At 46.5% G+C, this 13,046-nt stretch overlaps 1 protein-coding gene across 4 annotated transcripts in view; it reads right to left on the bottom strand.

The window, feature by feature from the left end:
- The window catches only part of USP47 (ubiquitin specific peptidase 47), a 1,494,847-nt gene that overhangs the window by 1,279,696 nt on the left and 202,105 nt on the right, over nucleotides 1-13,046 (bottom strand). For all 4 annotated transcript variants that reach the window (XM_086955947.1, XM_086955945.1, XM_086955948.1 and 1 more), the window contains one exon: nucleotides 3,266-3,345. In XM_086955947.1, the coding sequence (XP_086812073.1) occupies nucleotides 3,266-3,345 (80 nt within the window). The remainder of the gene's footprint in view (nucleotides 1-3,265; nucleotides 3,346-13,046) is intronic.

Consider the following 13,046-nt stretch of genomic DNA (forward strand, 5'->3'; position numbering starts at 1 on the left):
TATCATCCCATTCAGACCCACTCAGAGCAAGCATTTGTTCCCGTGTTTCAGTGGTATCTGGATGCAGGCTTGTTGATGCCAGCCACTGTTGGTGACCAACTTGAGGTTAGCGTTTCATTCAGCTTCCTTTCACAGCAAGTTTGTGTTCCCCTATGTCTGTGAGGTCTGGATTCAGATTCGCTAATGCCAGCCACGTTCTGTTTGGTCTGTTCTATTGAAGTGTTATTGGAGTGCCATGTATACCACAATCCTTCTCTGCCGGCCCAACGTCCTGTGTGTGATTCCTTCCCCCTGGGCTGCCCAACTTGGGGTCCAAGATTCTGTGAGCGAGACTCCCGAGACTCACTTTTCCTATCTGATACTATGCCGGGGGTCGATAGGTAGCTGCTAAACACCCACCCCACCCCTGCGACCACTCCAGCATTATGCACCGTATGCTCCCTGTGACAGCCAGGGGTTATCCTCTTGGGTTGTTGTCTGTGGGCTCGTCCGCTGCCCGTACTGATGGCACCCTCTGGCGAACACACAGTCACCCTGAGACCGCCTGCAACTTCAGCAGGCCTCCAGTCACACCCAGGATATGTAGACCGCTTACTTGTTCAGGCTTCCTTCCCAGACTTTAGGTTCCAGCCACCCGACCTCTGGGGTACTTCACAAATTTCCTCCACAGCTCGCAGATTCACCCTGGTCTCCAGGCCCGCAGAAACACCACACCGTCGGCCTCAGCTCTCGGCCTTATCTCCCGGGTTCGCATCTGCAGGCCACTAACTTGCGGGGACACTGCATGCTTTCCACTGGGTGGGCAGTCATTACGCCATCTCCAGGGACTTTATCCGGCGCGGGTCACTCTCCTCCCAGTGCCACTCCACAGCCTTCATCCGGGGCCTAGTATGTAAAATGACGGTCAGTCCCTTTCTGTTTCTTTATCGTCGCTGTACTCGGTTACGATTCGCACATCGGCAGGTGAGTGCTGGGGTCAAAGCTAAACGTTTCCTACGGACCAGAAGGGAGATAATCGCTCAGGACAATCAGGATTGTGTCTGATTAGTTATGGCTCAACAGGAGAGCCAAGGGAAACGTCTACTTGGCCGTCTTGCCAGGCCACACCCATCCCCTCCAGTGAATACGTCTTACTGTAGCTCTGCATTGCTGAAAATGGACAAATATTCATCTGCTTCCTTCTTGAATATTTTAAAAGCTTCCACCTTAAAATCGTAATTCAGCTTCAATTTGTCAGCCTCTTTTACTCGAGGCACCATTCCTTTTCACAAGTTCTACGCTAGAACTGTACGGATATGAGAGCTAATATTGCCAAGACTGCACTATGACTGGGTTATGGCCTAGTAAACTACAAAAATGAGTTATAAAGACACAGAATAGCCCGGGAAGGGACAGAACCATGATGCATTTTTTTACAAACACTTACCACAATATGGTTTGAACTGAACCAGCTTCGGATGAAAAGGGAACCATCATGTGAAAGATTCGCAGTCTTTGGTTTCGATGCACAGGCATTTCAACTGGGCACCAACATCCTGAACTAAATATCCAGGTCTTTTTCATATTGGTTTTCTGTGTTGTTCACCTCTCATACTCTGCTACTGGCATTTGGTCACATTTTGCAAATGGAAAATAACAACTGATTTAACTCCTACATCAGTGAAAGTCCTGAGAACCTTCTGTACTGCAAGCAGGACAACAGTAGCTCCTGCCCGCTTCACAAAATGATGTTCAATGTCCTCAGCCATTTTGTTTTATTGTAGACTCTTCTCTGGCTTCTATAAGGTGATCTTCAACAGAGCTACAATAAATAAGGCATCAGCAGAAATGCATTCATTTTAGAAGCACTGACACTTTTAGAGCACCCCAAAACCCATTCAAGCCATGCTTTGAGGAGGGCAGCTTCTTATATTTGATTTGGTAAGCCAGTATTTTGTCCTGCTAAGACTTAGTATATGTATATTGGAGCAATCCCCATTGTGTAAAAATACTAAATCAAACATGCTTTGGAGGTTATGGGAGTTTCTTCTACCCATCTGGGATCATAATATCAGTTTGTCACTTTAAGCGTATTTGCTTTGTGTGTGAGTAGAAGAAAAAACCTTTAAGGTGCACTTCGACAGACGAAAAATCTATTGTAAACGGTCTAATAAAACTGTAGACCAAAAGGACTTTATCCATAAATGGAGTAGCTGCAAAAGGGAATGTAAAAGTACTCAATTATGATCCTATAATTCTGTCATTTACGGTGTTATTGAACATAAATTAAATCACACCATAAACCGGTTCTCCTAACTGAGACAACAAAATCTACCTAATTGCTTAAGTGTAGCCAGATAGTTACCATGAAAACAAACTTGAAATTTAAAAAATATTACTAGTTATTTTTCATGATGTTCCAATTCTAAGAATTCTGCATGATTGTAACAGGGGCAGACATTTACAACGCTTTTGCACCAGAAAGGACAGAATTGGCAGAAGTACAGATTTCTAATAGACCCGGCGGCAAACGTCCCAGAACATTCAATGGGTCCTGCTCATTGCATTTTACAGAGCTTTTTACAATTCCAACACACTTCGATTTACATTGTGCACCCAAATACTTAACGTTTACATTGAAATGATTTCTGATTTAACACTCAACGAAATTGAGAACCATGTGTAGACATTTACAATCGTATCTTAATGTAGACAGGTTAATTACTTTCTGAAATAGAATTCAAACCGATAATTTATCTAAAGTGTTTGAACGATAATGTTAGTCTACAATGGAATATCTTGTATTGTTTCACAAGCAAAGAACTCCATTAGTGGAAACCATGGTCTCCTTTCTGGAGCAAAGGCATCCTACATGTTGCAATCCATACGAGATAAATGCTTTCCAACCACCATGCTTATATCACAGAAGTTCTGTGTTATCGTATGGCCTGCCACATAGCATGCCAATCTTATTACTAGTGCTTACACCTTCTCCCAACTGCCATTGGCCACTTCAATAAACTTAGAGGTACTCACATCCAGGACAAAAGTTTAAACTACAGGGTAGTGGAAAAGGCTAGTTAAGCTTTTGTCCAACATAAGGGGCAAAGTTGCAAAAGAATACATACTGGAATTAGATAGAGCTGTAAGCTCCAGCAGGAGGTACCTTGAAAGCTAGAGGAACATACACTTCAGAGAATGGGCCTTAGAATAGAAGAACATTAGGCCGTGCAAGTCAGAAACTATGGATCAAATTTAAAGCCTATACTAAATTGTGGAGATATACCTGCTCAGTTAGCTTCCACTTCTGTTCCAAGGCATCAAACATAACCCTACAGAGTTCCTGAACATCATGCTGTTGCCAAGCTGTAAGGCAAAAGATAAGTAGTCACGCATCTTAACAGATTTACTATGTACTATAGTAAATATTTTTATGATCATTAATGCTTTCCATATATTGGTCTATAAACTTACCAACCACATTTTGGTATAATTCACAAAGAACAGTCATTTAATAAAACAATTTTACAGGAATGCAAGTCAAAACTGATCTCTTCCAAAAAGATTAATGAAGTATAGAATGAGGCAAATTGGGAAGAACTGCTTGAAACCCAGAGTGGGATGAGGTACAAAACGCCCGGGTTCAGCAACCGAGAAAACAAGTTAGTAGGTCGGGAAAAGAAATACTTGCTAACACGGGTGGAGGAAAAAAAGCAGCGTTGAGATGAAAGCTGTAATGCGTTGCAGGAATTCAAAGATTTTTGGAACCCTTTCAAATCATAAAAAACTCCCAAGATCACACGGAAGCAAACTATCAAGTGACAAGGTCGAAATCTAAAAACATAGACCAGGCTTGAATTGGTTTTTAAAATTTGATTAGCAGTGATTGATAATTTATTTGAAATGGGGATGTTCCTTTCTTTAAATAACAATACAGGTTATTTAATTAGAGTAAAATCTGAACTTATATAGCTCAAAGTTAGGCAAAAGGCATCAAAGCACTCTACAGGTTGAAAGGCAAAATGCAGTCAACAAGGGATTAGAGAGGTAGCTAAGTTCTCTAAGCAGAAGTGGCTTACATTTTTATTCAAGTCAAACAAATGAAGTCATGCAATTAATAGTCCCTATACATGGGATCCCTAAAAACCTTTAAATTGAGAATCTTAAAAACAAAATTCAATTTAATATGGTTATACTTAGTCTATGGAGATGCTATACTAACCAAACATTACATACTTTTGTAGTTTGAAATATAAAAATGAAATAGAAATTACTACTATTGTCCTACTAGTAGACAGAAAATAGTCTTCATAAAACAGATTTTAAAAGAAGAATGCATGTGGAATTGATGGGAAATTGAGCTATGAACACGGCAGCTCTGAAAAACTGAAAACTACAGCATTGTGCCTTTAAGTGAGCCTTCATAACTAGTTTCATATTATGCGCTGTACTGGCAGTTCCTTGGTTCTTTTCAAGGAACATTGAAATATTGTGAAAAGTCTATGTTCTTCTGCACATGAGCCCAGTCAGCCTGCAACTGCCTTGGACAGATGACTGGTCAGCCACCACAGCAGATCACAGGCCACCTCCACCAAGACGTTGATAATGTTGCAAAGGCGACCGTGATGCCTGGCCCACTGAGACTTCATGTTGCACTGCAGGGCGCGCATGTGTCACTTGACATATTTTACAAAAAAATGCATGAGGCGTAGAGCCCTAAAACCTCTGGATCACTTCCACCTAGATCCTAGGTGTGAGCCTCTGAGGGTTCACAGCCTAATGTCCCTGACTCCCTGACTCGTTGAGGTGGAGAAAAAACCTTGAACTTCACTGTGTCCAGAACTGCCCCAACAAGTTACTTACCTTCAGAAATACCTTATCTGGTAGAGACTCTCTAGCCACAGATTCCTTACCTTGGGATTATCCCCCGGAATCAGACTGGATCTGGAACTTTTTCATGAGCAGTGTCCCTGCCCTAGTAGGTTTAGTAGTTCGACTCCATATGGCATAGTCTGTGCTGAATGTGACATGCATGATGCCTATATAAGTGCCACGCCAGCGAGCTGAAGTCCTTTTTTTCCTGCAACTTTCCATGGCAGGAGCATGGATCCACAAAGACCTGACTGTCCAGGCAGTAGAGTTTGGTGGGCATATGCAGATTCCACATGCTAATGCAGTGTTGCAGCATTCGCTCTAGTGGAATGAGCATGCAACCCCTTCCGGGGTTTGATTCTTAGCCAATGTGTAGCAGGTCTTTATGCAGAGCACAATCCTTCGGAAGATAGTTTGTTTCTGCACTATCTTTCCTTTCTTGCTCAGACATACCACACGAAGAGTTGATCGTCCACCTGGAACAGTTGTGTGCAATGAAGGTAGAAAGACATTGCTCTTACTGGGTCCAGCCGGTGGATTCTATCCTCTTCCTTAGAGGGATGAGGCAGAGCACAAAAGGTAGGCAAGGTGATGGACTGGCCTACGTGGAACGGGTGACTATCTTCGGCAAGCAGGAAGCTAGAGTCTAAAAGACCAGTTTGTCTGAGTAAAGAGAGATGACCGTGCCTGCAGTTCACAGACTCTCCGGGCAGATGTAATTGCTACAAGAATGCAGTCTTGATAGTGCGGAGCCTAGGAGAGCAGTTATGAAGAGTTTCAAATGGAGAACACATTAGAAAAGTAATAACCAAATTGAGGTCCAACTGAGGCATAACAAAGGGAGCAGGAGTAAACGTGCTGAAGGCCTTTAAGGAAGTGATTTACAATAGTGGACTTAAAATGTTTTGGTTAATCTGGCAGCCGCAGAAAGGCAACAAGAGCAGATCAATAACCCATTATGTGCCCAATGCAGAGCCCTACTGGGCCAGGGTAAGGATAAACAAATTAACTTGGGAAAGAGGTGCATATAAAGGGTAAACCTGTTTTGCATTAACACAATGCCACAAACTTCTCCCAAACGCTGGTGTGTACCATCTTGGTGGAGGGACGCCGAGCTGCCAAGATAAATTTACAGACTTTGGGAAGAAAGTCAAAAGCAGTGAACAGTCGCTGCTCAATCTCCATGCATGGAGGAGCGCCGACAGGTTCAGGTGGAGAACCCTCTCCTGCTGCTGTGACAGGAGATCCTCCCAACGAGGCAGCCTGATCGGAGGACCAATGGCCTTGCTCAACAAGCTCAGGCTACCAGACTCTCCACCTCCAGCGCCACAACAATTAATTGGTCCTGGTTGTACCTAATCTTCTTGAGAACTTTGGACAGGAGTTGTATTGGCAGAAAGGCATACAGGAGGCCTGAGCTCCACCTGAGACTAAAAGCGTCTGAGCGAGAGCTGCCTTGAAAACTCCAGTGTGCAGAACTGCGGCAGAGGCAAACAGATTTAACCGAGGCTCTCCCCACTACTGAAAGACCTTGCACCACATCTGGTTGGAGATGCCACTCATGATCTAATAGGCGTCTAAGGCTGAGTTGCCAAGCGTGAAATTGATATCACATGGGCCGGTCGGCTGGCCCCTACGCTCGCTGTATGGCTTTGTAGTATGACATTTTGCAATACCACTAGCGATACATATGCACAGCTGCAACAACCGGCTTCTTGGCCTGTGGATATCTGGCAACCGCTTCAAACTTACCTATTGGCAGCGCAGGGTGATAGCGCCCCTCCCGCGCAGGAGCCATCGGACCCCTCTGGTACCGCAGCAGTGTAATGTCAAATGGTATTTGCACCTCTCCCTGTCACAGGACTAACAAATTCCAAGGTTTGGTCTCTCTGTGGGTAAACAAGCAAGTGGATTAATATATGGTACTGTAATGTTTCTAGCCCTGTCTGTACGTACTGCACTGTTAAGCAGGATGTTATCACATGTTTTTCACTGAAAGCTACACTGTGATGCAATGAACATTTTGTTGTTTATGGTTTCTTTTCTTCTTTGTATTTTGGAAAATTCAATAAAAAAAAAAGTTTGTGTTGGTGTGAGGTGGAACTATTAGTGACACAAGGTGTAACATGTCTTGAGATGGAGAAAAAGCCGTGCGCTGTTGTATCATGATTGGCTTTGGTGGAGTGTCAAAAGGAGCTAGAGGCACTTGACGAGTGTCAGAGGTTACAACTGTCATTCTTCGCGGTTAAAGCTGCGGTCAAAAAGACAATCTTAACATGGTTGTGGCAGAGACATGTCGCAGGGTCAATTTTACTCTGCGTCCAAATGGACTGTCATGTGTTGCTGAAAGAAGTATCAGAAACTTGGTCTCAGGTTTTGTTTCCGATTTCTATGAATATTTTTTCAATTCACACTATTCCGGACACTTAGACAGACTGGAAGGGTTTTAGGTCTAATTTTTAAAAGGGGAACTGAGCAGACCTGGGTTCATTTCATCTTACAGGTCTCAGACTAATATTTTATGGGAAACTTGCAAGAAAGGCCAATGATAATACAAACTATGCAAACTTTTTTCCGTAGGTGAGTGACGACTGTACGATCCGCAGTGTGTCTGCTAGCTTGGCAATAGAACAATTTCTCAGAATGAATAAATTTTTTTGCTGTGATGTGGATTCTGAAAACGGTCGCCCACCATCAAAAGCGCCTGGAGGCGCTTGAAAACACCGTTGCCGACCCACGGAGCAGGACACGCGCGGGGATGCGCCCGGGGCAAGGGAGGGCCCCTCCACGCGCGAAGACCGAAGGAGGCTGGGCTTGCCCCCCCCCCCCCAACGCCCTTGCACTTAAATATGGGGGAAAAAAAGGCCACACCACGAGACCAAGGATCAGAGGTCATTAATACAATAGACTCTTTCCTCTTGAAAGCTGCGGACGCACTGGCGATGGAGAGTGGAGGGAAGGCTGTCAGGAGGTGAGGCAAACTCATTACCCCTTCGTATCCCTATAAATAGATCAGTGTCAGTACTGATCTATTTATACAAAATGAGACCCCAATAATGAGCCCCGATTACCTGCCCAATGGTACGGCCGGCCAATACCCTCCGGATTCCCCAATTGAGCCACCGGTGAAAAAGAAGATAGGGGGTAGGCCGCTAAGACTGCCTAAAACAGCCATTGCAGCGGGAGGGGGCAAGGGCAATACTTTGAAGATTACATGTGGCCAGGGAAGTTTGCACAGCCCAAACAAGAACTGGAAAGTACCTTGGTCCGCTTGCTACAGCCAGTCTTAAAGAGATTGAATGCATTGAGGCTAAGATAGCAAAAATCAGTGACAGAGAGGGAGGGGGGTAGGGAAAGTGCTTGTGTATGCATTAGTAGGCCAGCAGAATCTGTACAGAGGGTAAACTGTGCATGCCAGGGTAAATGTTAAAAACCTTGTAACTCACTGCCTGTAGTCCGATCTGAATGTCGGCCGGATACCTCATGTACCCAAGTAATTAGAGAGGGACTGGCAAATACGGGAAGGGGGCAAAGTACCGATAATATACCTTGTATGGCTGACTTTTTGGCAATTAGCTATTTACATACCCTCCCAGCCCTCCCAGCCATGGATAATCATCAGCTGTGTAGTGACCCCTGCACACCCTAATTACATGTAGACAGACCACCGCTCACTTTGACACACCCCCTCAGAATCAGCAACCTATACATTTACACAGTACTGCAGATTCTGTTAGAACGAGACAGGCTGCCCAAGGAGAAGGCAAGGGAGCATATCAATCTCATCACAAGTTTAGCCTCCCCCGGCTGCATGCCCCTTTGTGATGATCTTAGTAAAATACCCCACTATTGCAATATGGTCAGATGGAAAGTGATGAATAAAGCATCTCACTGGCGGACTAAATTTACGTTGATCCATGAATGCCCTAATGTTGCTAGTCATACCATCATGGCAAGAAGAGTTCCCTGGGTGGGTAACACTCCAAAACCAATTTGGGGAGATTGTGTAGTAATTAATTTTAGAAATCGACATCTCGTGAAACTCCTTTTGGATCTGACCCCCAATTCTCCTGTGGCATCTACACAAATGTATACATTACAATTGGGGTTTTCCTATAGACCGCTGGGTACTAATCCCCTGGTTAGGAGGATTGCAAATGCTACTTACCAGTATGCATCTGTTCTTGGCATGTAGGGCTGCTGACATTCATATCTGTGCATAGACCGCCACCTAGTGTTGGGTCCGGATGATTGCACATTGTTGTCCTGGAAGAGTCTTCGAAGTATCACGAGATAGGTGGCTCCTCCCCTGGACTACAGTGCGCATGGGCATCGCCTCCATCCCCAGATTGTTTTTAGCCATTGGCAGAGATGGAGTGAAGAATGTGAGTGATGACCATGCTATGAGCATATGTGTTTGTATGAATAAATACTGCAGCTGCTACAGGCGCCGGGGAGGAGGGTGGGCGATATGAATGTCAGCAGCCCTACATGCCAAGAACAGATGCATACTGGTAAGTAGCATTTGCAGTTCGAGGCATGTGGGCTGCTGAATTCATATCTGTGCATAGAATACATAGCAGTCCCTCCATTAACGGCGGCCGCCCGTGCCAGCTGCAGCAGTCTGAAAAAGCGTTTTTAGAACAGCCTGACCAACAGCTGCCTGCTGTTTGGAATGCACGTCTACACAGTAGTGCTTAGTGAAAGTATGTGTGGTAGACCATGTGGCTGCTCTACAGATATCTTCTAAGGGAATGTTACCTAGGAAAGCCATAGAGGCCCCTAACTTCCTAGTGGAGTGGGCCCTTGGTGGGATAGTGAGAGTGCGCTTAGCTTTAGCATAGCAGATCTGAATGCACTTTACTATCCATCTAGCAATCCCTGCCTTGGAGATAGCGTTTCCCTTGTGTTGTGTGGCAAAAGCAACAAAAAGCTGTTTGGTTTTGCGGAAATCTTTAGTCCTGTCCACATAGTACATCAAGGCCCTTTTCACATCAAGGGTGTGGAGCATGCGCTCCGCCAGCGTCTCTGGGTTTTGGAAAAACACCGGCAATTCAATTGTTTGGTTAATGTGGAATTGTGAGACTACTTTGGGTAAGAATTTAGGGTTAGTGCGAAGCACCACCCTGTTAGCATGTACTTGGAAAAAAGGTTCTTGGATGGTGAGTGCCTGCAACTCACTAACCCTCCGTAGCGATGTAATTGCTACTAAGAAAGCCACCTTCCAAGTCAAAAACTGAAGCTCACAAGAGTGCAGTGGCTCAAAAGGAGGACCCATCAGCCTTGTAAGAACCACGTTGAGGTTCCATTCCGGAGCTGGTGGAGTCCTTGGTGGAATGACCCTTTTGAGTCCCTCCAGAAAGGCCTTGATAGCAGGGACCTTAAAGAGTGACAGGTGCTGCCTGTTTTGGAGGTATGCTGCCATAGCAGACAGGTGAATGCGGATGGAAGAGTACGCTAGATTACATCGATACAGGTGAAAAAGGTAACAGATGATGTTTTGAATGGAAGCATCTAGCGGGTCAATGTCGTGGTTCCCACAGTAGATGACAAACCTCTTCCATTTAGCCGCATAACAAGCTCTAGTAGTGGGCTTCCTTGCCTCCCGAATGATGTCCATGCAATCGGGAGGAAGATTGAGGTAGCCAAACTCTAGGACTTCAGGAGCCAGATCGCCAGGTTGAGCTGTTGCGGATCTGGGTGCTGAATGTCGCCATGGCTCTGCGTCAGAAGGCTGGGAGTGAGATGAAGCCTTTGATGCGGTACCACGGAGAGTTCCAGAAACGTGGTGTACCATGGTTGGCGAGCCCACGTTGGAGCAACCAGGATGAGCGTCATCGAGTGTTGCCTGAGCTTGCGTGCCACCAGCGGTATCAGAGGTGCTGGGGGAAAAGCGTACGCAAATCTGCCTGACCAGTTCATCCACATCGCATTGCCCTGTGATTGGGGGTGTGGGAACCTGGCGGCGAAGCTTTGGCATTTTGCGTTCTCCTTTGTGGCGAATAGGTCTATCTCTGGATGACCCCACATTTGGAAGTACGGTTGGAGTACCGATGGATGTATCTCCCACTCGTGCATCTGATGGCTGTGCCTGCTGAGGAGGTCCGCCATCTGATTGTCCTTGCCCGGGAGGTGCTCTGCCATGAGGAAGATATTCCTCTGAATGGCCCACTTCCACATGCTCTGAGCCAGATGAGACAGCTGTGGAGAGTGTGTGCCCCCCTGTTTCTGGATGTAGTACATGGCCGTCATGTTGTCCGTCCGGATCAACACGACCTTGTTGCACAGATGTACTTTGAACGCCTTTAAGGCCATGAAGATTGCCATCAGTTCCAACACATTGATGTGCATCCTCCTCTGCTGTAGTGTCCATAGTCCCTGCACAGTGTAATGGAGTACATGCGCTCCCCATCCCTGGAGAGAGGCGTCCGTCGTCAGGATAATCTGTGGGACAGGCTCTTGGAATGGTCGGCCTTTGCAAAGGTTTTGTGGATTCCACCAATGCAGAGAGTTGTATGCCCGACCGCTCACCAACACTAGGTCTGTCAGTTGCCCATGAGCCTGAGTCCACTGACGTGCTAGGCACTCCTGAAGCGGACGCATATGTAGTCTCGCGTGCGGGACAATGGAGATGCAGGAGGCCATCATGCCTATCAACTGCATGAACACCTTCGCTGGAAGCGAGTGTTGGGGTCTGAACCGTTGGATCAGCGCCTGGATACTGGCGATTCTCACTGAATTTGGCTGCGCAGTGGCCGCCAGAGTGTTGATCGTCGCGCCCAGATACTGTCGCACGTGGGCGGGCTGGAGATGGGACTTGGGGTAGTTCAGTGAGAAGCCCAGATCGTGCAGGAGATGAATGGTGCGTGACACATGGTCTGCGCACTGTTGTTCCGTCCTTGCCTGAATGAGCCAGTCGTCCAGGTAAGGATAGACGTGGACGTTTTGGCGACGGAGATGCGCCGCCACAGTCGCTAGGCACTTCGTAAATACCCTTGGTGCCGTGGTGACCCCGAACGGCAGGACCTTGAACTGGTAATGCTGGTCTAAGATCGTGAATCTGAGATACCTCCTGTGGGAAGGATGTAGGGGGATATGAAAATAGGCATCTTTCAGATCCAGTGTAGCCAGAAAATCCCCCTGCTGAAGCAGGGGAAGCACTTGCTGCAACGTGAGCATATGGAAGTGCTCCGAGAGTATGTACCAGTTTAGGGGCCTGAGGTCCAGGATAGGCCTGAGGGATCCGTCCTTCTTGGGAATCAGGAAATAGAGGGAGTAAACCCCTGTTCCCCGCTCTCGCAATGGAACGAGCTCTATTGCCCCTTTTTGCAGCATAACTAGAACTTCCTGCTGCAACAAGGTCAAATGCTCGCCTGACATAGGACGTCTTCTTGGGGGTATGTCTGGTGGAATGGAAGTAAGCTCTAGACAGTACCCGTACTGGATAAGGGACCTCACCCACCTGTCCGTGGTGATGTTCTTCCACGCCGGCAGGAACTGCGGAAGTCTCCCCCCAACCGGTGTTGCATGGTTGGGGGGCAGTGACAAGACGTCACTGCTTGTTGGTGGTGGTGGACCTGGAGCCATTGTTTCCACGTCCCCTGCCTTTGGTATTATTGCCTCTGTAACCACCTCTACCCTTGTTGTTATACGAGGGCTGGGTGCTACCTTTGTAGTATTGTGCGGACTGGGATGCCTGTCCCCGGGAGGTGCCTTTTGAATTTGAACGGCGAAAGGAACCACCCCGAAACTGCTGACTTTGTAAAGCCCCCATCGACTTTGCAGTTTCGGTATCCTTTTTCATTTTTTCTAGTGAGGCATCCACCTCAGGGCCAAACAGATGGTCAGGGTTAACTGTTTGCCCTAAAATAGTGGTTTGGATGTCGGGCTTGAACCCCGAAATACGAAGCCAGGCATGACGTCTAAGTAACACACTTGTATTGCTGGCTCTAGAGGCTGTATCTGCCACGTCTAGCGCACATTTGATGGATGCATTCGTAATGAGTTTACCCTCCTGAATGAGCATCTCTCCTGCCTCCTTGTATTGGTCAGGCAAGTGTTGCAGAATGGCCTCTAATGTGTCATAATGGGCCCTATCATAACGTGCAAGCAGGGCTTGGGTGTTAGATATTCTCCAGATGTTAGCTGCCTGTGCAGCAATGCGTTTGCCCGAGGCCTCAAAGATCTTGGACTCT

This window comes from Lissotriton vulgaris, chromosome 2_1 (assembly GCF_964263255.1).
Source record: "Lissotriton vulgaris chromosome 2_1, aLisVul1.2, whole genome shotgun sequence".
Taxonomy (NCBI): domain Eukaryota; kingdom Metazoa; phylum Chordata; class Amphibia; order Caudata; family Salamandridae; genus Lissotriton; species Lissotriton vulgaris.